Consider the following 26,042-nt stretch of genomic DNA (forward strand, 5'->3'; position numbering starts at 1 on the left):
ATACTCATTTTGGGATGAGTATAATCCAAAATCCATCCAGTGTCTCAAGGAGGGTAGGTAACTTGATCTCCAAGGTCACACATGTGTAAGTTACACAATCAAGATTTAAGCCCGGATTCTCTGACTTCAGAGCATGATTTCTTAAATATTATGCTGTAGCACTTTTCATTCAAAAGGAGTAGAGCTTTGGAGCAATTTGGGCAGATAGTAGGGTTTGCCACTTCCTCCCTCCCTCCTACCCACCTTTCTTCTTTGAGTCCATCTTTCTCTCTGTTGCCTGTATGCCTGCTCCCCTACCATACAGGGCTCAGTAATGAAAGAATTTTAGCAAAAGGAAAGGGGTATAACCTGATGAGATTATTTTAGAAAATCGACTCTGGCAGCATTTATGCAAGTTTGGGGAGGACTGGAGCCATCCTAATATGCGCAAGATTCCATTGAAGCTATTGGAATAGCTGGAGGCAGACAGTGCTTTAATAATAGACGCAGAAAGAGGGGGTTATCAGATGTTAAGCAAGTAAAATTATACTATTTTGTGATAATTAGATGGAAGACATGAAGGAGTGATGAAATCTAGAATCTATGGTGTTTCGATGTGCTTTTTTGGAGATTGCTGTGTAATTTGTTCTCAAGAGAGGTAGCGGATTTGGGATAGGGATAAGTGGGTTTGTTCATAGACAATTTGAAGGACCTGTGAAGCACAGAGTGGAACTGTCTAGTAGGTAGTTAATGAGTACCGTCTGGAGATAGGTCCGCCTTACTTAGGGGTATGGATCTGAAATGTCAGCACATTGGTCGTAGTTGAAGCAATGGAAATGGATGCTGTGTTTAGAGAAAGAGAGGGAAGTAAGAGGGAAACCCAGAGAGCAAAGGTGAAGAAGTAATTCCTCAGACTTTTTAATAAAGCATCCTGTCTCTGTCCTGGATGCCTTTTTAACCTAGAAGAAATCCCCAGCTCTCGCTGAACCTATTCCCTTGCTGCTAAAAGTTAGTGTAGGGGATTTCTAAAGCTCCTTTCAGAGCTGACTTTCTGTGGTTCTCATCCTTGGCATTAGTCTTTACAACTGCATTGACACAAGTAGGGAGTTAATTAATTGCTTAATTTTGTAACCTCAATAGTGTTTATAAGCCCATGCAATTAGGTGGGTCCCTCCCTCTGTCTTTCTGAAAAGGAGAACAATTACCCTATACATAGCAAGCCCACCATCTTTCTTTGGAAATAGCCTGGAGCACCATGAACCTGACAAGTTTGAAGAATCCACCTATATATCATGAGCTCAGCCTCTGAAGCCAGACCCCTGGGTTTAAATTCCTCTACCCCTTAACTGGCAACTTAGCTAACCTCTCTGTCTCTCCTTTCTCTCATGTATAGACTGAGGATAAGAATCCTGGAAATGGTGTAGGGATTAAATGTGTTTATACATACCCAGTACTTAGAAGGGTACCTGGCACATATACCCTCAGTAAATGCAAGCTCCAAGTGTATGGTGATGATAATGATGACAACATTGTCTGGTGAAAAGAGTCTTAACTGGAAATACTGAAGAATTCTCCTGTCTTAGACTTTTACTTTTCAAATGGATGAGTCAAGAAGAAAAATCTGTACCACTTCCTAATATGTGGGACTTTTCAGGAGTTCCTTTGTGGCTCAGTGGTAACGAATCTGACTAGGATCCACGAGGATGCAGGTTTGATCCCTGGCCTCCCTCAGTGGGTTAAGGATCCAGTGTTGTCCGTGAGCTGTAGTGTAGATCGAAGACATGGCTCAGATCCTGTGTTGCTTTGGCTGTGGCCTAGGCAGGCAGCTACAGCTCCAATTTGACCCCTAGCCTGGGAACTTACACATGCTGCACGTGTGGCTCTAAAAGGCAAATCAAACAAACAAACAAAGTATGTGGGATTTCAGATGATTGAACTCCAAGGATGGTATAAATTCATTTCCTACTAACACATTTTGAACTGCAGGTGAAAAAGGCATGCAGATACTGAATTATGGTTGCGTTCAGTTTATAAATTACCTAGTATCAGGTAGGAGGAAATAGAGCACCCTTTCCTATTGATACTGTTTTTCTTGTACTTCCTAGTCATATTAGCTTCAAGCAAATCTAGGTGAAAGGAAAAGAACAAATTGGAAACTGCTCTCTTTCTCACGGTCTGCAAGTGTCTTAGAGGTTTGGTGACTCTTGGCTGTGTCATTGTCATCTTCCGAAGCCAAAATTTTTCCCTAAAGCATGTAGATTATCCGTCTTTAGGTTGAGGGCAGTACCTTCAAATTTCTCTGCTCCTCAGAACCTAAAAGTATCAGCTACCTGAGGAATGGTAACTATTGAAATGTCTTGAATCTTTGTCTGGTCTCTTCCCCTTTCCTCTACTGGTTTGGTCTGAGAGGGTCTGGGTTCATCTTGTTTATCGGGCTCAGCCAAATGTGTGTCTCTGCAGTTTATTATATGCCAGGAAGGACAGTAGCATGGCAGCAGGAATTCAAAACAGGGTTTAAAATGAATAAATGAGACTAAGCCACTGGGATTAGTCCCAATTGAAAAGTACAGTGCCATTAGGGAGGGTAGCTGCTGCTGCTGGGGACAGACAAATGGCTTGCTCTGGGGAATAGGATTCACTCATCAGCCACATTTTTAGTTCCTGATAGCCTCTACCCCATGGGGTCTGCCTCTTCTCACACAGATTCAGAGAGCGAAATTTTTAGAATTGTGGGTTTTCTTTCCTTCTTTGCTTTTCTTTTTCTTTCTTTCTTCCTTTGTGTGTGTGTGTTGTGTGCTTTTTAGGACCACACCCATGACCCATGGAAGTTCCTAGGCTAGGGGTAGAATCAGAGCTACAGCTGCAGGCCTATACCACAGCCACAGCAACTCGGGATCCAAGCCTCATCTGCAACCTGACCTACACTCCAGCTCACTGCAGCTCTGGATCCTTAACCCACTGAGCAAGGCTAGGGATCGAACCCACAACCTCATGGTTAATAGTAGAGTTGGTTACACACTGAGCCACAATAGGAACTCCCAGAAGTGTGGTTTTTCTTATTTTTCCTTCTTAGAAACTGTCCAACTGTCTGATTGCAGATGAACTTTTTAGACCACAGAAAATATGTGCTTGTGAAAATTACTATGGTCTTAGGGAAGAAGATGGAGGGAGAATTTTCTTCCATGGAATCCTGAAAGAAAAAAACAGGAAGTTTTTTGATGAGGGTATATGGAAAAGTAGGCAGGATCATTTCGCAGTCATAGCATGGAGTATTTTCATTGAGAGAAGCCTGTTGGTATAGGGCCTTTGCTATTTGCAGGGCCCATTATGGACATTGTATCATTTGATAGTTACACCAAAGAGGGTGTGTCTCCACTTCATAAATGAGAAAAACAAAAACCAGAGAAATTGACAGACTTGTCCAAGGTCGCAGTGTTGGAAGTATGGTTGATTGACTCCAAGTTTTGTTGAGTTTTGTTTTTTTGCCATAGTCCTACTGACACTAACATGTTGAGCCCTTATGGAAGTTGCTCAAACACCCAGCTGAATGGCCCAGGTATATAATTCCAACTGGATATGCAACTTTTGCATGTTGTGAAGTTGACTTAATACATTATCCATAAAACCATCAGGTCTTTTTTCCCTCTTGCCAGGTGGATTAATCTTTTAAGGAGAAGACAGAGCAGCAGAGAGAAACATATACCATATGAACAGTAAAGGACACTCATAATAACCTCGGTTTATGGCCTAGGAGAAGTTTGATGCCAAAAAGAAAGCAGTAAAAAATGAACACTGCATGAGGATGCAGTTTAGATCCCTGGCCTCACTCAGTGGGTTAAGGATCTGGTGTTGCTGCCAGCTGCGACATAGGTCACAGATGCGGCTCAGATTTGGTGTTGCTGTGGCTGTGGTATAAGCCAGCAGCTGCAGTTGCAAGTCAACCCTGGCCTGAGAACTTACATATGCCACAGGTGCCGCCCTAAAAAGAAAAAGAAATGGACACTGCCACTCATCCTCAGGTGACTGGATAAAGAAAATGTGGTGGTATGTATACAAAGACATATCAGGCAGCCTTAAAAAAGAAGGAAATCTTGTCATTTGCAACAACATGGATGAAGCTGGAGGGCCTTCGACTAAGTGAAATAAGCCAGACAAAGACAAATACTGTGTGATATCACTTATATGTGGAATCTTAAAAAAAAAAAAAAGTCAAACTGATAGAAACAGTCAAATCAGAAAGTAGTTTCCTGTGGTGGGAGGTGGAGTATGATGAGGAAAAAGGGAGAAGTTGGCAAAGGGGCACAAAAAGATGACTAAAGTCTGAGGATCTAACATATAACTACAGTTGCTAACACTGTATTGTGTGATGGAAACTCGCTAAGAAAGTAGAACTTAAGTGTTCTCAAAAAAAAAAGATTAATATGTGAGGTGATTAATATGTTAACTGGATGGAACGAATCCTTTTGTTTACATATATCAAATCATCACGCTGTATACTTTAGATACTTTAGAATTTTATTTGTCAATTATACATCAATAAGGCTGAAAAAAATTAAACTAAAAAAAAATGGACACCACCTAAAATGTGTAAAATAGCCAAGGAACTAAAAATGACACCAACTTGTTGTTCTGTTCCATTTAAAGGACTTAGCAGGAACTGAATGGCTATTTTTAGCATCTTCCCTGATATTCTCCCTTGAAGAAAATTGAACAAAATAACTACAGCTCACATTTATTTGTTTGAACTTTGCTTAGGGCCTAGTCTGTAAGCTCCTTATATCAGACCTTTGAGGCCCCTTTTTTAACTTTTTCCATGCAAGTGGCATGAGGATTTTTAGCTGTTACTGAAAACCGAAGGGGACGAAGTCACAAGTCCCTTAGTAGTTTGTGCTTTGATTTTCTAATCCTTGCTTTTGCTTTAAGGTTTTAAGGATTAGCTTAAGCAACCTCCACGATAGGTGCTATGAGGAGTATCTACACTTAATGGCTCAATAATTGTGCAGTAAATGGTTAATAACAGTTTCTGAGGTCATCTATTATTTTTCTTTCATTATGATAACAAAATAAGTTGCTTGTGGCAAAAATCATGTTCTCAAACACAATTCTGATTCCTTCCATTTGTAATAACAGCCCCCGTCAAGTTCTTTTGATTTTACTCTACCTCTGTTTCGTTTCATGAATTATTCTTAGAAGGATATTGCAGAACCGACTTTGAACAGAACATACAAAGATTGAAGCTGAGAAAGTCAAAGACTATAATATGGGCTTCATTTCCTCCTTCATGCCTTCCTTCTTAAAAATAACTAACTTTGAGGGCTCTTGGGGAACAGGGCCAAGTAGAACCAATAGTTCTGTTGGTGAACTGTAACTGGCTTTAGACAAGTGTGCAGTGCTTGTGTCAGGCTGCTGGAGTCTATTGGTGTTTAGAGCCCCTGTGAAATGTGGCTTTTGTGTGTGTGTGTTTCTCCTCTCTTTCTCCTGTCAAGTTCTCTGTATCAGTAACATTTTGAGGACTAACTTCATATACAATGGAGTGTATACATTTTAAGTATTTCATTTAATAATTTAGTTACATATGTGTATGCCTGTGTCACTAGCCCCCCAGAACAGGACATGGGCCATTTCCTTGTGTCCTTCTCAGTCAGCAGTCTGAAGGGTAACCATTGTTTTGACTTCTACCTCCATAAATTGCTTTTGACTGTTCTTCAGCTTCAGAAAAAGGGAATCAGAGTATACACTCTTTGTGTTTCATTTGTTTCATTCAACATAATACTGTAACTCATCCATGTTTTTGAGTAAAGAATTCCATTGTATATTGGGTTCACCCTTTTGATGTGCTGTTTATGGATATTTGGGTTGTTTCCAGTTTGCAGCTATTATGAATAATAACACAAGGAACATTCTTGAACATGTCTTTCAGTAGCTGGAAGCACTCATTTCTCTTGGATATATATATATGTGTATATATACACATATATATATGTATATATATGTGTATATATATATATATATATATATATCCAAGTGGAATTTATTAATCATAGAACATATATTTTCTTTTGGTAGGCAGTATGATGTATTGTCAAATATTTTTCCTAAGTTATTATACCAGTTAACACTCCTAAGTTCCTATGCTTTGAAAGTACACTTCTCCTCTGCAGTATTTTTATTCTAGATTTGGTGATATTAATGTGCATGTGGAGATATTTTCTAGTTCATCTCAGATTTTACATGTGCACCCATTGTTGCATTTCACATTCATTCAGTGAGGATTCAGAGGTGCATATTTGCCTTGTCATATGTTTAGGGGTTTAATAGTCAAAATTGCTCCTAGGAATTAAAAGGAAACTACCTGTTCGTTTGAAAAAATACAGTATTAATCACAATAAAGTTTATTTAGAGATGTTTGATTTTATGACTTACTCCTAAGTGTGGTATTTAATTCATACCTACAATGGAACCAGAAGTATGAATTAACTCAGGGAAGATCTAGATACTGTATCTGGTGTTATTTTTGCAATAGGCTGAATTGCATTTTATGGCTGCTGTTTTCTCTTCTGTATCCTTTGAGAGGAAGCAATACCTCAATATATTAAACACTGCCTAGATCATCAGCACTGAGCATTTTAATTCTGTCAACTGTGTATATAGCATTTGGTTAAAAAAGAATGGAAACTTAGGACTTAAACGTCTTAGTTCACAAAATGGTTCATTCAAGTAGCCTACCTGCTTGGGCTGGAGGGTGCTACAGCTAATAATGATATTCTCAATATGAGCAAAAGAACTATCAAAGAGCACTTAGAATCAGTCTAGAAAAGCCTGTTACGCTGGATTTTCAAATGCTAGAATTTTCTTCCCTTTTAGACAAAGCTATATCAGTCCATTCATTCATTCATCCATCCTTCACTTGCACAATGATTCAACAACAACTTACTGAGTGCTATGTGTGAAGCTCTGTTCTAGATACTAGAGGTATAGCAGGGAAAAAAGCAAAGGTCTTGCTTTCATAGAGTTTGCCTTCTTAAGGATAAACAAGAAAGAAAAATATTGTATACCTATTGTCTGTCATGTGGGCTCTGAAGGGAAATGAAAACAGTAAGGGGTATGGGAGTATAGGTTTGGTGTTGGGAATTGATGTTGCTTTTTATAAAGGGAAGGTCAGGGAAAGCCTTTTGGTCAATGACATTTGTGCAGAGAGCTGAGGGATGGAGTAGTGTAGATGCCCACTTGAAGGAGGGTAAGCTAAGTGAAGGAGGGAGCATGCCTGGCCAGTTGAGGGACAGTAAGGAGGCGTCTATAGTTGAAGGCATTGAGGTTGGGGTGGGGGGGCGGCGGAGCAATTAGAAATGGGCAAGCAGAGGAATGGCAGGGACCCAGATAGGGCTCAGTAGGTCCTTGTAATGGCCTTGCCCTTTTCTCTGAGTGGGAACCCACCAAAGGATTTTGAAGAGGGAAGTGACTATTCATGTCTTATTTCAAGGATGACCTTGAACGTTGGGTATAGAATTGACTGTAGGAACAAGGGTAGACACACAAAAATGAGTGAAGATTTCTAACAGGTATGTTCAGGTAAGAACCAAATGGCATAGATGTTTGATTTTGTGGTTATCACCATCTCTGTACTTTGTTGGTAAAGATAACCATTGTATTTATCCAGACATGAACAATGGTGGCCCAGTAGAAATGATTTAGTAATATACAAATTAGCAATATGCTATGGATATTATAAAAATTAGCTCTATACTTAATGCTTTTTTTCTACCCATCTAATACAGATTTTCTTCTGGAAGCTCTTGTTTTTATTTAAAATGTTTGTACCATTCTTTCAGTTGCTCCTGAACTTCAGTCATTTGTGACTTCTCTCTTCATCCTTTGTACATCCAAGCAGTCAGGGTTATTATCTTCCTCTCTCCACATCCTCTTCAGTTTTTTGCCGTTCTCAACTTTAGACCCTCCTTTCATCTTGGAATTAACTTGCAGATTTTCATCTTTAATTCAAAGGGAAAGCAACAAAATGAATATAGGTTTTGAAGTGAGATCTTGATGCTAATTGGTCCAGATCTGTGTTCCTCCATGTAGGGCCTTTTGCAGTTTTTGAAACTCAGTTGTCTCTTTGTAAAATGAGAGCAGCAGTATCTGCTTTACAGGATTACAGTGAGAAGTGGGACTAGAGAGTGTTTAAAGAGCCTGGAAGCATTGGGCACTTAGAAAAGGTTGGTTCTTTCTACATTATATCCTTCCTCTATCTGTGATCCATCTGTCAGGCCCTAAAGCATAGCTCTTACTGTGTCATTTCTCTTGTCAAAAACCTTCATTGGCTCCCTATTGCCCCACATGTTAAATGCAGGCACTTTTGCCTGGCATTCAGAACTTTTGCCTGCCATTTGGAACTCCAATTCTCAGACTCCAACTTTAATTTATCTCTCTATGAAAATCGTACCTGTTCTTCAAATTCTGTCTGAAATACTATTGTACTCACAAAGGTATGAACAGTCTGGATGTGGTTTCTCCTAGTCTGCATGTCGAGGGCGCTACCTCATGTCCATGCTCTGGAGCCAGAAAGACCAGGTCCCACTATGTCTTGTCACCCTGGCTGCATTACTTAATCCCTGCGTCTCAGTTTCCCCTGCAAAGTGGAATAGTGATACCTACTTGATAGGGTTATGGTGGGGATTAAATGAGATTCTATAGGTGATCCACTTTGAATAGTGTCTGGCACTTGGAAAGCTTAAGTCAGTTTCTATTAATTATAGGTATGAATAATCTACCTTATTTCATGAGCAGAATCTGTGTTTTACAGGGCCTTCAAATTAAAAGTTGTTTGAGATACAGTGAAAAGGGCAGGGACTAGGATTCTCATACTGGATTCTAGTACTGGTTTCCACTATTAAATAAGCTATGTGATGCTGACTGCCAGCCTCCCTGGATCTTTCTTTCCTTCAGTTGCAAAAAGAGGGCTGAACAAAAATCACTAAGCTCTCTTTCAGTTCAGATAGACACATGGATATCTAATGAACACTTCCAACTCAAATCAACCAAAACAGAACTCTTAATTTTTACTCCTCTAAATGTACTTTCTCTATCCCAGTAAATTATACTGCCCTCTACCCAATTTAAGTAAAACATCCATGAGCTGCCTTGGAATTATCTATTTCTTTTGCCATCTAAATCTAATCTGTCTGCACATCCTATTGGTTTGCTTTACAAAACATATCCTGAATCCATCTACTTCTCCCTGTCATCACAGGTAGAATCCTAGATAGAAAATACTCTCTTACCTGAAATGTTGCCATAGGTTCCTAATCCATCTTTCTCTCTCCACTCTTGCCCTCTTTCAGCCTATCTTCCACAGAGCCAAAGTGATATTTAAAACTTAAACCAGATAATATCATTCTCCTGCTTGAAACTCCTCAGTTGCTTCTCATAACACTTGTAAGATCCAAACTCCTTTACCTCCTCATACCACTCTCCCCCTTATACTTCAGCTGTAGGGCCCTTTTTACTTTTCTTGCCAGCTGACCACACCCATGTCTGCCTTGGATCTTTGCACCTGCTATTCTCTATGGTTGGAATATTTATCCCCCAGATGTCAACATGATTTGCTTCTTATCATTTAGATCTCAGTTTTATCTGATTGGCCCCTCCTTCCTACCAGTGCTGCTCTATTTTTCTCCACTCCATTTATTCCTAAGATTTGCCACTATCTGAAAATAGCCTACACATTTATCCTTCCCCACCCTCCAGGAGAAATTAAATGTCCTAAACATTAGGGCCTAATTCCTACCACTGCAGTGCCTGGCACATAATTGGTACATAGAAAAAAATATGACTGAGTACATGAAAGAATAAATACAAACCGGAGTTCCCATCATGGCACAGTGGAAACGAATCTGACTAGGAACCATGAGATTGCAGGTTCCATCCCTGGCCTCATTCAGTGGGTTAAGGATCCCGTGTTTCAGTGAGGTGTGGTGTAGGCTGCAGACTTGGCTCAGATCCCACGTTGCTATGGCTGTGGTGTAGGCTGGCAGCTACAGCTCCAATTTGACCCCTAGCCTGGGAACCTCCATATGCCATGTGTATGGCCCTAAAAACCAAAAAAAAAAAAAAAAAAAAAAAAAAAAGAATAAATACAAACCGATTTGTAATGAGATATGACAGTTTATATTAATCACACTAGCCAACTATTGTGTTTTCATTACATTTGAGGACCCGTTGGTTTTCCCTTCATTTCATCCCTCATTATGAACATGATTGAGCACATATGCCTGTGCCAGAAATGACTATAAGTAAAACAATAGTAAATAGTTAATAGAATTACACACACGTTGGTTTTCTTCCCCTGTGACCTAAATAGTTCTGATTTACCATTCTCTCCAACTCCTCTCCCACGTACCACCTTAGTGCAGATTACCATCATCTAGGGCCTAGAGGGTGGCCTCCTCTCTGGCTTTTTTCCGAAGATTTTAATGTCTTCTCCAGACTTGAGTCCTTTCATTCTTTCAGTTGCTTTCAGTTTTCCATGCAGGAAAAACTTCCACGTTTTCATTGTTCTCAGGACCGACCCTGCTCTACCAACCTTAGGTCCCACCCAGCTCACCCTCCACTCCAGGCCACACTCACTCCCTCCCTTCCTTCCTGGTTCCTGCCAGCCACTCTCTTCTCTGCTTCCCAAGCAGTTCTACACCGCATCCTTTTCTCAGGCTTCTTGGGATCTCAGGAGATGTCCCTTCCTCAGGGAAGCCCTTTCTTGTTAGGCCAAATATTACTCCTCATCATACAGTCCCACACCGCCAGGGGCCTCTCTCTCAGAGCTCTTATTTTATAAAAATATACTCCTGAATATGTTTGTTTATATTTTATAAGTATATACTCCTTAACATTAACAGGCATTAAAGCAAGTTTGCGCCCAGTGCTTATTAGCGGAAGGAACGTGCCCACTGGCTGCCCAAACATTCCTCGCCCCTCCCGCTAGGCCTGCGGCGCGGCTATTACGCATTAAGCAGGCGCTGTGAGGAGAGACAGCTCAGGGCGCCTGCGCAAAGAGACACGCATGCGCAAGGCACGAGCCCGCTGACAGATTCGCGGTGGCGGTGGTGGCGGCGGCGGCCCTGTATTGCGGGGAATGGGAATCCTAGGTCTCTGACTGAGCACCGCCCCCGCCTCCCTGCCCCCGACATGGCTCAGGAGAAGATGGAGCTAGACCTGGAGCTGCCTCCGGGCACGGGTGGGAGCCCGGCGGAGGGCGGCGGCAGTGGTGGCGGCGGGGGCCTCAGGAGGTCTAACAGCGCCCCCCTCATCCACGGCCTCAGTGACACTTCGCCGGTGTTCCAGGCCGAGGCGCCGAGCGCCAGGCGGAACAGCACAACGTTCCCGAACCGCCACGGCCTGCTGCTACCAGCCTCCCCCGTCCGTATGCACAGCAGCCGCTTGCACCAGATCAAACAAGAGGAGGGCATGGACTTGATCAACCGAGAGACGGTCCACGAGCGCGAGGTGCAGAACGCAATGCAGATAAGCCACTCCTGGGAGGAAAGTTTCAGCCTGAGTGACAACGACGTGGAGAAATCCGCCTCCCCGAAACGCATTGATTTCATTCCAGTGTCACCAGCACCGTCACCCACCCGGGGAATTGGAAAGCAGTGTTTTTCACCGTCTTTGCAAAGTTTTGTGAGTAGCAATGGATTGCCTCCAAGTCCTATTCCCAGCCCAACGACCCGATTTACTACCCGCAGAAGCCAGAGTCCCATTAATTGCATTAGACCAAGTGTTCTTGGACCATTGAAAAGAAAATGTGAAATGGAAACTGAATATCAGCCAAAGAGATTTTTCCAGGGCATCACCAACATGCTTTCTTCTGACGTTGCACAACTGTCAGATCCTGGTGTGTGTGTATCTTCCGATACCCTTGATGGAAACAGCAGCAGTGCCGGATCTTCTTGTAACTCACCAGCCAAAGTCAGCACTACCACCGACTCTCCTGTATCGCCTGCCCAAGCGGCCTCTCCATTTATTCCAGTAGATGAACTTTCATCTAAGTGATTCACCCACCCATCCTGAGACTCGGTTTTGTTTTTGTCTTTGCAATGGAGAGAAAAATCAAGCTGGAGCAAGCACTGAACTTTGTCGATTAATTTGAGGCTATTTCCTATTTGACCCTTTTCCTTTTTTGGAATTTCCTGAAATGTTGTTATTCTAGAGAACTTTATGTCAGGTTCCTGCAGATGCCCTTGACTTCAGTGTAGTAATATTTTCAGACGTTTTCCCAATAAGTGTGTTGAAGCATACATCTTTATGCTGCTAATATGTCTAAATACATATGTTATCCCTTGATTTTTTAAAATAACTGAGAGCTCTATTTATTTATGGGATTATTAAGTTCTGATGCAAATATAAATGTTGAATTAATCAGCATAGTAAACTGATGTTTTAAAATTCCATACTTCATGCCCACACTAATTTTTTAATGTTATTTTCAGTGATTGCTAATTTCTATTTGATGAAGTACAGTAACTTACCTATGTACACTTGTTTTTTAACTGTTAGTTATATCCATCCAGTGGTTGTCTATTTTACCCAGGAATCCTCAAATATTTAATTTTCTAGTACAGAAGTGGATTGGGAGAGGGTGATAAAGGAACAAAATACAAAAATTTGCACCAAATCTTTTAAAATTAAATATATAAAAGTAAATATTAAAAAACATTTTCTAATGAAATTTTAATAGTAAATCCATAAGTCATAAAAATATAACTCCTATACAGGATTTTTCTTTCTTTCTTTTTTTTAAGCTAAAAAAGGTATTCTTTGGGGCATAATCCTAATGTGAAATGGGACAGTGCCTTACAGTCTTGGCCCACTGTACATAGGCTGAGGCCAGGTTCTTTGTACCACTGCAAACATTAAATTTTTTCAATACAGAAAATGTGTGGGAAGCCCTGTTGAACTTCAGCAGAACACCCAGGCAGATGAATTGCTCTCAATCATTAATAATCTTTATGATATCCAGTCATGCCTCAGTGAAAATCCTTGCCAGCAAGGAGCCAGAGCATCTTTTGGCTGCTTTTCTGCTCTGCCCATCTGTCACCTTGGTTTTCCTTGGCTCAGGAAGGAAGCAACTGTTTCCTTGCCAACAGGTCCTTCCTCTCCACCTCCTAAGAAACCAGGGCATCATCTGTTAGACAGAGATACAGTGTGACTCAAATTTCTGACAGTAAGCAACAATAGGACTGTGGATTTGTTTGAGGAACCTCTGTGGTTAAAGCTATAGCTGGAGTCAACTGCCTGGGGCAATGTCTGTTAACTGAGGGTCAGTGACTTGCCAGAGGAAATCAGGGGAAATTATTAGGTTTTGTTAAGGTAGAATTGTGGAATGTTCTTTTCTTTTTGCCTTTTACAATTAAGACAAAATATGAAAGTATTCAATAACAATTTTTTATATTACACTTCCTTAATGATATTTTCTGTATCTTCCTTAGCTAGATAGGTAGATAGAAAGAATGGCAAACAAAAGAGGAAGGGAGAAAAAAAGACTTTTAGACCAAGAAACCAAGACAAAAAGTTCCAGCTTGCTTTAAGTTATTGCCTACAGAGACTTTTACAATTATGTGGAATTTTTAAAAGTATGAGAATAAATGGAACTGGCCAAATTTTGACAGTTGCCTCAAGAATTCAGTGAATTACACCAAGGGTAAGAGTGTGTCCACAGGTTTAAAGTTCTTCTGGGTAATTTTATTCATGTGCTCCAGTCCTGACCTTGTTCCTCAAATTCAAATGTGTGTATCCAACTTCCTTTTGGGTACTTTGACCTGCTTCCAGAGGTACTTTAACCTCAGCATCTCCAAAACAAAATTTATTATTGTTTTTATTTAACCTGTTTCTAAATTGCCTAAATTGATGTCATCCTATCTAATTTCCTAAACTGGAAACCACAGGGAGAATCTTTGACTTTTCCTGGTTCCCTCTCATATCCAGCTCTCAATCACCAAGTCTTGTTTACTTTTGAAGTGAATCTCATCTCTCCCCTTCCCTGTCTCTGTTGCTCCTGATTTAGCTTAAGTTCTGGCCTAAGTGATCTCTCAACTTGTTTTCTTAATTCCCTGTTGGCCCAGTCCTCACACTGCTTCTCAAGTGTTCTTTATAAGATGTAAAGTTGATTTTATCAGCCGCCTGTTTAAAAATTTTATATGCTTCCCCATTTTCTAGTTTAGAAAATACTCTCTTTAGCCTGCATATAATAAGGTCCTTCATGAACTGGCCACAGTCTTAATTAACACAGCTTTAATCCTCTGCTCATCTGTCTCAATTACACATCCTTCCTTCTTACTCTGTAAATAACAGACCGCTGGATACACTTTAAATATGCCATGTACTTTCACGTGTTTGTGCCTTTGATTAAATTGTTCTTTCTCCCTAAATGCCATCCTTACCCTTTTCAGCCAAGAAAATGTTTCTTTTTGTGGCATTTGAATTTAACCATGAAATAATACATACTTTCTGATTAGAAACATATTTCAACAATGCAGATAGCTATATAGTTTAAAAAAATGAAAGTCTGCCTTTTATTATGTAGAATTCATCTTCCCTTCCCCTAGGGAGTTTCTGATAATAATTCAGTAAATATTGTACAAGATAGTATTCTGTATTCCCTATATGTATTATATAAGTTCAGGAAACCAATGTCTTGATAATCTCTCTCTCTTTTCTTTCCCTCATATCTAATCATTCACCAAATCTTAGTGATTTTATCTTCCAGAATCTATCATCTTTTCATCTCTACCGCCCTCATCCTTGATCCAGCCTATCATCATTTCCCTCGTAGGCCTCCTAATTCCCACTTGTCCCTTCACACTCACCCTGGTTGGCTACCCATTCATTCTCCCTACAGCAGCTAGAGTAATCCGTTTTAAATTGCAGATCTGACCCTTCAATCTCCCAGCTTCAAGCCTTTCATTTGTTTCCTCTTGTTCTTAAGGTATACCAAAATGTATTAATTCTGGCCTAGGCGCCCTTGTGCATTCTGGCCCTTGCCTCTCCCCTTGTTTTCTGTGCTCCACCCTCACTGGTTTGCTTTCTTCTTATTAAGTACATCTTGTTCTCTCCTATCTTAGGGCCTTTTATGAGATCTTTTCCCTTGAAGGTATAGAGAAATTTTTATTTCTCTAAGCTTATTTTTCTATGTAGGTGGTAAGTTTTAAATGAGATAAACTCTAAGAGTTTATATGGGCAATTTACATTATTTATTGTTGTTCGTAACTTCAGTCCTTACTCTAGAATGAGGGCTTAGCTCATGTAAGAATTATCCTTTAGGGAATTCCTGTCATGGCACAGCGAAAATGAATCCGGCTAGGATCCACGAGGTTGTGGGTTTGATCCCTGGCCTCGCTTAGTGGGTTAAGGATCTGGCGTTGCCATGAGCTGTGGTGTAGGTTGCAGATACAGCTCAGATTTGGCGTTGCTGTGGCTGTGGTATAGGCTGGTTGCTACAACTCTGATTGGATCCCTAGCCTGAGAACTTCCATGTGCCGTGGGTGTAGCCCTAAAAAGACAAAAAATTCATTAAAGAACATTTTTTAAGATACTAGTGTTGCTGATCTATAAACTTTGTACTAGAAGTCCCAAGGCACATATCAACATCTAGTTATAGTTTGTCATATATAACAAACCTCCATTGTATATTTTCCTTTATTATGTTTGTTAAAAAATTTACCCTTGTAAATGGAAAAGATAATCAATGATCACCAAATCATGGCTTCTGGATGTCAGAACCTCTAAGCACATTAAAAGATTGATTGTAATCAAGAATAACCTATATTGGTTTGACTTCTGGTGGTTCACATTTATCAGTTCAGACAGCCACATACTTGCAACAAGAGACCACTCTTAGATATTTGACAGTATAATGGGGAAAAGCTTGTGAGGCAAAAAGGACTGAGAATTGCTTTCTTAAAGGCATGTTTTTAGATGAGTAGAAAAAGCCTGAATATCCGAGAGGTGGGAGACTGGGGGAACAGTTGCCAAAACAACAAACCAAAGAAGATGATGATGTAACTGACATTTCCTGAATAGCATCAGAAAGTAGAAAAAAAGAGTTGATCTTGGAAAGGCAGTCTGGAAGCATTTTTTTTTTTTTTCTTTTGCAACAGGAAAGAGTGAAAAGGCTAAGCAAAGATAGCAGTAAATGTTGATTTGTGTTGCAGGAGTTTAGGGGTGTGGAGGATGAAAAATTAGAAGAATATGTATTAATTAATTCTGTTTTCCAGTTATTGAGGAGTCTAGGTTATTTGAGGGTGTGGCAGGAGTAGATTTGAAAGCTTGAGTGAAATAAAAGTTTAATGCCGCCTCTATGAGCATCTATAAAGGAGTGACAAGGGTGAGTAGGAGGTTTATTAGGCCTCACTGGATGTCAGATTGCAGTTGAGTGGCAGGTGCAAACAAAGTAGATTGGATTAACCTAGGTTTGAAAATTGGTTAAGCAGGTGCTGAATAAAGCCCAATGTGGGAAACAATTTGGATTCTGCTGGAAGTGGATTTGAGTGGCCAGGACTTTGGAGGTGGTAAGAAAAATCATCCAGTCATGGATTAGGCTGTTTTTTCAAGGTCTTACATTATATTCAGTCACAACAAAAGTATATATAGAATCTGATCTCCCCATGGAACTCTCACTTTAGCAGTTTTGTCCATGTTTTCCATATCTGATTTTGTTCAGAGAGTCCTATGTCAATAGTCTTAAGTTCCATTTATTTGATTAAAAAAAAATTTAAGTCAGATGGCTCGGTGTACCCAAGATAATTCCTTATGCCCTCTCTAACTTGCCATCTAAATAGAAAGGTTTTCTTAAAAGTTAATATGACTTCCCAAACTGGGAGGTAGGCAGTGTATTGTAGTGGTTAAAAGCAGACTGTGAAGCCAGGTGGCTGAGGTAAGGATTAGATGGGTGACTATATGGAAATCCTTACAGCAATGCTGGGGAGATTCTGTAGAAGTATCAACTATAGGTACTATCACTGTGGTGGTGGTGGTTGTCATTATTGTCATCTAGTGTGGACCTGCTAAGGAATCTTCTCTTTATCATCCTTCACTGATGAAACTCTTCCTCTCACACAGTCACAGTATACTTTCTACCCTGTTCTTTTATGAGGTGAGTGTTTTTGACACTGGGAGTCTTTCTTATACTGAACAGGCATTTCCCTCAGTTAACTTCCACCACTTAATTCAAGTCTGACTCTGGAAAATGTGGAACAAGCCTTTTTAGATGCTAGCCTTCCCTTCACAAGTCAGAAACACTGATCCCTCAGTAATTACCTTGTTGCTTCTGGATTTGGGAACTCTTGAGCAGTTTTTTGCAGTGTACTTCCTATGTGAAATAGGGCTATCATTGCTTGCTAGCCAAGATTTTCACAAGATTATGATCCCTTTAAGATTGTTGACTTGCAAGAGATGGTCTAGTAACATGGGCCATTGCTGATAATATTAATTAGCACTAATATTTATTGAGTATTCAGTACGGGCCTATACATTATTTTCGGTGCTTTGCGTGTATGAGTTTATTTAATCCTCATGACATTCCTGTGAGGTAAATGCTGTATTTACATTTTAACAGGTGAGAAAACCAAATACATTTTATCAAGTCTCTATTACTTACTATTATTTTTTTCCTTGAATTTAGGTCCTTTTTGTGTTTTCCTTATAAACAGAGTTTTTGTTTTTGAGATGATAAAGCTTATTTTCTAGCTTGGTAGTGTTGCCACTTTTTGAATAAAATGATACGATTACTCAAAATGAAGGCTTTAAATATTATTACCATATTAGAGAAAGCTATGAGGGAGATTGTTTTCTTTCATCATAGTAAAAAATTAAAGTAGTATAGAAGGAAATCATGCTTTAAATATTTTTTAAAAATGGCTTTGATGTTGGGAAATAAAGCCCCAAACTACAAACAAATTTTAGATTATTGCTTACAAATATATATGTATATATATTACATATGCTTTGTTATAGTTGAGATATATGGTGTCCTCAGTTGTCCTTAGATTATCACTCCGAGGGATACAAAAGCAAGACCATTTGAATGCTTCCCCCCAATAAACTCTAAGTTAAAAATGTGTCATATTTTAGAACAAAAAGTAACAGCAGGATTTAAGGAATGTTCCAAACTCTTTGATTACCTAAATAACAAACATACATTCTTTCTCTGTAAGAAGTTCTGCCCAGAGATTAAAGATTTAAATTCAGAACAATTGGGCAATCTCTGTGAAGTTTTTTTTTTTTTTTTTTTAACTTTACTTCCTAGAAAATCACTTCACTGTTGAGCAAGAGGACCTAAAAAGGAAATCTTCCCTTTGAACATATTTTAGAATTGCTGCTTACTTAGACTTCATGTTTCACAGAGTCATGTCCCTGCATTTGATATTTTGAAACAAACCATTCAAAGCCACAATTTGTTCCAAAAGGGTAGAATCATTTTTGGGAGTGCAATAAATATTTAACCTCAAAAGTGACTTTTGGTTCTATATGTAGCTTTTTTTGTGAAAATAGTTTTGTAACAGGGAGGGTAGGCAAATAGCATCAAATACTCTAGTCTTGTGCACATACAACTAAATGTACATACACCTTTACACATACACACATGACCTACTTTATAAGCCTTGTTCTGGGTGCTTGAAGCCATATCTAGCTTTCCTCCCATTTTAGATTTCCTCTCATTTTTCCTTCCTTGGTTTTCTTAGGTAGTTTAGACTTTGTAAATTATACTTACCCCACAACACAGACATGTATATGTATATAAACACTGTTGGCAAGTGTTTTGTGCCTCGATTTTGCATTGACTTTTCCAAGTTCTACGTGCTGCCCTGAAAAAGAAATAGGTACTTGTTTCTTATACCTGGGATTTCTTTGTGCCTGCTTTCTGTTTGTCTTTTTTGAACTTTTGGAAGAAGTACTTGGGGAGACGTGAAAATCACTCATTAGCAAATTCTAAGGCGGTGTGACTGAAACTAGAGAACAGAGAATGTATTGCTTTTATTTACCTGTGGAAGGAAGTTCAGTTCTGTATCAATGCCAAGGATGGTTCTGGTTCTTTTCCAATTGCCTACAACAATCTTCCAAAACAAACTGACATCTATGGCTTGGCTAGCAAGGCAGGTTGTGAAAGAAAACAATTGAAAAAGATCTTTTGTGCCCTCGCAGAGGAGAATGATAGGTTGAGATAACCATTCCTGAGATTCAGACAATCCCTCCCCCTTACTTTATGGACAAAGAATGATTTTATTGTGGCAATGCCAGGAGAATTACTGGAACTCCAAAGTGTCAAGTAGCCATTGAGTGTTGATGTGTTTTAAAAAGGAAAATTCGAGATGTTGAGGAGAGAATGGGAGTGAGGAAATGATGAATGGACTGGGTATTCCTTTTAGCACATGAGCCCTGGGTCTCTCATTGTCAGCTCCCTGTGGAGAGTGACATTGATGGTGGTTTTCTTCAGGAATGTTTGCTTACTCTTTGTCCTTCCTCATTGGTGATTTGGGGTTGAATCAGTTTGTGTTTAAGAATTTCTTCAAGGAGTTAGTTCCCCTTGTGGCTCGGCTATAGCAAACCTGACTAGTGTCCCTGAGGACTCGGGTTCAATCCCTGGCCTTGCACAGTGGGTTGAGAATCCCGTGTTGGTGTGAGTTGTGGTGAGGGTCGAAGACTTGGCTTGGATCCCGCATTGCTGTGGCTGAGGTATGGGCCGGTGCCTGCAGCTCTGTTTCAACCCCTAGCCTGGGAACCTCCATGTGCTGCGAGTGTGGCCTCAAAAAGAACAAAAAAAAAAAAAAAAAGTTTTTTTTCTTCAAGTCTTTTTTAGAGGACTTCTTTTGAGTCTTCTAAAAAAATGGTAAATAATAGGGATACCGATACTTATCTTTCATTATTATTAAAGGTTACTTTAAGTCAAGAATTGAAGTTCTTGGAGCTCTTGACCTTATCAATTTAAACTAGGTTTCTAACTCAATTAAAATTCTATACCTATCTTAATAATCTTTCTCAAGGCATTTTATCACACTACTACCAGTATTTCCAAAATGCAAATGTGAAATTCAACTTGAATGACTACCCCTTAACTTCAGGGTTAAATCCAATTATACACTATGATAATTTGCATACCCCCACATAACCCAGAACCCTAGAACTCTAGTAGCCACTCTGAGCTGCCTGGGGTTCCCCCCAGCTTCATGCTTCCAGATACTGACTGTGCTTTGACAAGCTGTGTCCTCTGCTTAGATCCACGCTTGCTTCCTGCCTTCCTCCTCTGCCCTCCCTACCAACTTCTTTCCTTAAGTAACTCCTTAAAAACTTAGCCCAAGTGAGCACAGCTTCTGGAGAGCCTTTCCTGATGGCCTCTGCCTCTCCAGCCCTGGTCAGTTAGAAGCTTTCTTCTGCGATCTTGTTATATACCCAGGGCTTCCTTCTCTAAGGCAGTGAACTGGCTGACATGTGTTTGTATGGTTTCTTGCCTCTTTAACCTGTTTAAAAACAAAACCTCTTTTACTTCTGTGCCTAATACCTGTGCATAGAACATTATACTTACTCAAATTTATAGAAGTAGATGATTGAGAGACAGATAAGTAGGTGAACAAATGGCACAGGCTGTTTTTCAGAGAAACGAATGTAGTAAGATTCTTAGTGGAACAAATGCAGTCATATGATGGGGCTCTTTATTTGCTAAGAGACTAGAAATTCATTCATTAAGCAGTTTTTTTTAAATTTTAATTAATTAATTTATTTATTTTGCTTTTTAGGGCTGCACCCATGGCATATGGAGGTTCCCAGGCTAGGGGTCCAGTCAGAGCTACAGCTGCCAGCCTGCACCACAGCCACAGCAACACAGCAACATCAGGTCCGAGCTGCATTTGTGACCTACACCACAGCTTGGGGCAACAGATCCTTAACCCACTGAGCAAGGCCAAGGATCGAACCTGCAACCTCGTGGTTCCTAATTGGATTGTTTCCGCCGCGCCACGACAAGAACTCCCTCGTTAAGCAGTTTTGATCTGAGCACCTGTGAGTCGATATATCAGTGTACAAAATGGACTCCTGCGCTTGTGAAGCACATGTTCTGCTTACATTCTAACAGGATAGAAAGCGGAGTAGTAGGAAACATTATAAATAAGTAAATTACAAAATACATACAGTGAGGAACAGCAAGGACGTCATGGTGGCTGGAGCAGAGTTATTGAAGGAAACGCTAGTTGGAGGGGCTTAGAGAGGTGGGCGGAGCTGGGGATTGTTGCAAATACAGGTAGCATAAGGTCTAGAGTGCCATTAAAAGCCATTGACTTAGAGAAATATCCATTGCAGGGATTTGAGCATAGACATGATGTGACCTATCTTAGGTTTTAAGTGTTTTTACTGTCTTGATAATAGACCATGAGGAGCAGGGGGGAAGCAGGGGAAAATTAGGAGGCTTTCCAACAATCCAGGTAAGTGATGATCATGGTGGCTTGAGAATGGAGATGATGGTAACATTGGAGGTGGGGAGAAGTGGTTAAGTTCAGATAGACTTTGAAAGTAGAGCCAGTAGACATTGCTGACAGATTTAAGGTAGGCATGAGATTGGGGCGGGGGTGGGGGAGAGAGAGACAGGGAGGAACTGGAAGGATGGTGTTGCCATCAACTGAGATGTGAAAATCTGTGAGGGCGGGAGAGTTTTTGGTTTGGGGGTGGGTTTGTTTTATTTGTTTATTCGTTTTTGCTGTTGTTGATTGGCATGTTTGGTGCTGGAGGGGAGAAGGGTGGAGGGAGTCAGGAGTCCAACTTTGGAAATGTTAAATAAACAATCCTTATTAGACATTCAAGTGGAGATGTCAAGCAAGCAGTTAGGTACCTGAGTCTGGAGTTCAGGAAAGAGGGCTGGGCTGGCAATACACAATAGAGAGCCATCTGCCTGTGATATTTAAAGTCAGAATCACTGAGGGTCACATGAATGTGTGTAAAGAATAAGAACTGAACCTTGGGGTCACTCTATAATGTTAGAAGGTCTGGAAAAGGACACTGAGAAGGAATAACCAAGAAGATAAGAAAACCAAGAGAGTGTGGGTTCTAGAAACTATGGGAAGAAAACATATGAAAGAGGACGGAATGATTAAGTGTCATCAGTTGCCCCTGATCTGACAAGTAAGTGAGGACTGATCATTGAGCCTTGGATTTAGTAACATGTAAGTTACAGGTCACCTTGGTGAGAGACATTTCATTGGGGTGGTGGGTGGAAGCCTGATTAGAGGAGGTTTAAGAGAGAATAGGATGAGAGAACTGGAGGCAGCCAGATGGGCTGAAGAAAGAGATTGAGTTATTCTAGATCCTTGAGGATAAAGAGGAGCTAAAGTAAAAGATCAGTCTGCTCCCCTTCTTCTTGGTAAATTGCTATTAAGCATTTCACAAGAAATATCCCTTTACATATATATATAAATAGTATATACACACACATATAAATACATATATAAATATATATACACACACACACATATATATATATGATTATAATTTGGGGAAAAAAAACAAGGCCAAATGAAACTAGTTTCTTTCCACTTGGGGTGTGGGGTTTTTTTTGTTTTTTGCGTTGCTGTGAGAAAAAAATCTATAAGTAAATGCTTTTACTCCAAATATGAGTAGACCGTTCAAGCAGAGGGCTTACTGATTCACTTCCTTCATGAATTTCATCTGGTCCATTTTATTCCTTTGTCTTTTATTTCTCTTAATGGCTTTTTTTCCACTTATAAATTGAAATTGAGTTCCACGCCGATGACACAATTATTTCTGCACGTCTGGCCCAGTTTCTTAACCCAGAGACATTTTCCTCTTCAGTGAGTGCTGTGAATTTTTTTTTTAAAGTAGTTCATTGTCCTCTTAGGTTTTATTTAGGGACAGATTTTTGTTCCCTAATTCCTTTTCAAAATTATTGCTGAACGGTGGGAGAGGAGAGTGCCAGTAATGATAAGAAAGAAGGAATGCTTTCCTTATTGTGAATTGCTACGATTTCATTCTAATTGTAAAATACTGTCAGGTTCATTCTTGTGGGTTGGGCAGTTTGTCCCAATCCTTCCTACAAGAGGACTAGGGGACATCCAAGCCGTACTCAGGAGGGAAGAATACTGTCTCCTGGGATTCCTTCTCTCTCCTGATACTATATTTCTGCCCTGCAAGACTCCTCTCAAGTCCTGCTCACTCCATGGAGTCTCCTCTGCTTCTCCTGCCTCTAGGTAGTATTGGTTTCCTCCTAATTACCCTCCCTACTGCCTGTAGCCCTTTGTTGTTTGGGGACAGGGTTTGGGGTGGGGGTGGGGGTGGGAGCCGGGGCCGGAGCGGAAGGGGTATAAAAGCACTGCATCTACAGACTGGGAGAACTGCATTCCAGACCTAGCCCTCCCACTTCCCTGCTTCAGGTTTTAAGCAAATTACTTCATCTTTAAATGAGTGTAGTTCTTATCACATAAGTCCATAAGAATTAGAGGGGAGAAGGCAGGTCAAATTATTTAGCAGAAAATGGGTAATTTGAATAAATGGAAACCTAAAGAATATATGTAGTATATGAAATACTCTCCTGTCTTAATGACAGATTTCCTGAAAGAAAGGGACAATGGCTTGTATATCTTTGCTAATACCAGTTCATCTCTATAGAAAGAACTCAGTGTTTATCAATGATTATAGATGGTGCTCAGGAAAGGCAGAATGTTTACTTGTGGAAGCCTGTGATAAACATGTCCTAAAGTGCTTCATTGTTGCACATGAGTGAGTGCTTCAGGCTTTAGGAACTCTTCCAGACTCAAAACCTTGCAATGCACAGGCTATGGAAGTGATGTTGCAACTTTCATGGTGTAGGAAGTCAGTATGCTTTCATTTTAGTTTTCTTAACACTTGTGAAAATTGCAGGGTTTTTTTCCCTTTCATGCTTATTTACACAACCTAGAATTCAGAAATCTACTTTAATTTTAACATAATCTATCAAATTCTTTATAATTAGGAAAGGAGCTTAGATGACATTTATTTTTATGCAAACCTTCATAAGCCATGCATTTTAATAATGTGAAAAAAAGAGTAAAAGGAAAAATCCAAATAGGCTAAAACAAGGAAATTACACTCTCTATTGATAAAAGCAATACAGATTCATTTTTGAATTTTTAGGAAATGCCAATAAGTACACTTCACTAAGAGGCTGCTGTTTAACTACCCCTGTATATTGTTCCGGGTTTTTCTGTAATTAAATATGCACATGTAATTTTTGCACAAAGATGTACTTACTGTATAGTAAGCTCCACAAACTACTTTTTTCCGAGTAATGTACAGTGAGTATTTTAAATATACTTTTGCCTCATTTTGCCCTCTTGTGTTTGTACCATGTTATAGTAACCAACTGCTTTTGGCTCTCTCAGATGTTTCCAATTTTTTTCTCAATTACAGTGTTCTGATGGACATGTGAACAACTTTTAAAATTTAAAGAACAGCACTTTTCTTGGACTTCCCAATTTGAAATAGCTGGCAGATTGATTTCAATTCAGTTTTGTCCACTTCTAAAACATTCTTCCAAGTCATTCCAAATCAGCTTTGAGTGATTTATTTGATGGTTCATGTTTGGAGGTCCTGTGTGTGACTGGGGAAAAAAAAAGTGTAGTTGTCTGAAAATAATCTGTATTTCTAGATTTTTTCATGAATCTGAGACAGCCTTTGACTCATTGAACCCAAACTAGAGAGTTTGGATAACGTCATTGGGAAAATGTTGCTGAGGTCTTTATCTCCGAAACTAGATGTAGCTGTAATTCAGGGTTAGTGAGGTCATCAGGTCAGTTATTACTGTTCTGTCATTTCAGTGGAAGGGAGGTCTGAGCATGTGTGTGGGGGAGGGGTGGATTGCATGCACAATGGTGGTGGAGAAGGAGGCCAGGGTTAGACACGTATCTGCCCCACAGACTTAGGGTCCGTACCATTTTCTTCTTTCGTAACTATGGCAACTTGAGATCTCACAGCTTCTAGGTTAGTTAAGACATCAAACATTGCCTCTAGCTGCCCATTGAAATGGCTTGGAAATCTTGACATTAAAACTGGGATATTTCTGTTTCAGGCATCTAGGAAAACCACAAAAATCCTTTTCGGTATCATGTTTGTCAATACTAGGATTGTAAAATATGGACACCAAATTTGTAGGTCTTAGGAAAAGGAATAATAGAGATGACGTTTTCATTTTTGCAGTAGGAGTTCCCATTGTGGTACAGTGGAAATGAATCCGACTAGGGACTATGAAGTTGCAGGTTTGATCCCTGGCCTTGCTCAGTGGGTTAAGGATCCGGTGTTGCCGTGAGCTGTGGTGTAGGCTGGCAGCTATAGCTCTGATTTGACCCCTAGCCTGAGAACCTCCATATGCCTTGGGTGTGGCCCTAAAAAGCAGGGGAAAAAAAAAAAAAAAAAAGGTAATTTTTGCAATAAATGCTCAGTGAATACTGACTGTGCTCCAGGCGCTGTGCTGGGGTATGGAGATGCAGGGCAGGGTGGATAAGTCTTTAAGCTGCTCTTGGTGACGTACATGCATAGAAATTAAAGTGCACATTGCTTTCTAATACTTTCCTAGACATATTTCCAAGATGCCATAGGAATCCAGAGGAAGGAAATAAAAGGTGTTTATAAGAGAAACAATGTGGCATTGTCCTTATGGCTCAGTGGTAAAGAACCTGACTAGTGTCCATGAAGATGTGGGTTCAATCCCTGGCCTCACTCAGTGCGTTAAGGATCCGGTGTTGCCGTGAGCTGTGGTGTCGGTCGCAGACCTGGTTTGGATCTGGCATTGCTGTGGCTGTGGTGTAGGCTGGCTGCTACAGTTGATATTCTACCCCTAACCTGGGAACTTCCATATGCCACAGGTGCAGCCCTAAAAAGACAAACAAACCAACCCAACAAAAGAAACAACACTTTAGCAAGTTGATAAGTCGTCCTCCCAGGGAAACATGAAGAAGGTCATGTAACATCTGTAGTGAACAGCTCATATTCTAGCAATTTCTGGCCAACAACAATTGCAATTTACTTTAAAACAAGTAATTCTT

The 26,042-nt window shown here is 40.0% G+C and overlaps 2 protein-coding genes across 3 annotated transcripts in view; both read left to right on the forward strand.

The window, feature by feature from the left end:
- Nucleotides 1-26,042, forward strand: part of PIP5K1B (phosphatidylinositol-4-phosphate 5-kinase type 1 beta) — a 340,526-nt gene that overhangs the window by 69,708 nt on the left and 244,776 nt on the right. The gene's annotated exons all lie outside the window — the stretch shown is intronic.
- PABIR1 (PP2A Aalpha (PPP2R1A) and B55A (PPP2R2A) interacting phosphatase regulator 1) lies at nucleotides 11,058-15,780 on the forward strand. The gene has a single exon (XM_021085089.2). It carries the CDS (start codon nucleotides 11,158-11,160, stop codon nucleotides 12,019-12,021), a length of 864 nt encoding a protein of 287 aa, XP_020940748.2. The 5' UTR covers nucleotides 11,058-11,157; the 3' UTR covers nucleotides 12,022-15,780.

This window comes from Sus scrofa, chromosome 1 (genome assembly GCF_054392235.1).
Source record: "Sus scrofa isolate SSC_HxYL_T2T_F1_AM1 chromosome 1, Sscrofa_HxYL_maternal_Yorkshire_Landrace_v2.0, whole genome shotgun sequence".
Lineage (NCBI taxonomy): Eukaryota > Metazoa > Chordata > Mammalia > Artiodactyla > Suidae > Sus > Sus scrofa.

Excerpts from the sequence above, each read along its gene's own strand:
- PABIR1 (XM_021085089.2), top strand. The coding sequence starts at position 11,158 with ATGGCTCAGGAGAAGATGGAGCTAGACCTGGAGCTGCCTCCGGGCACG.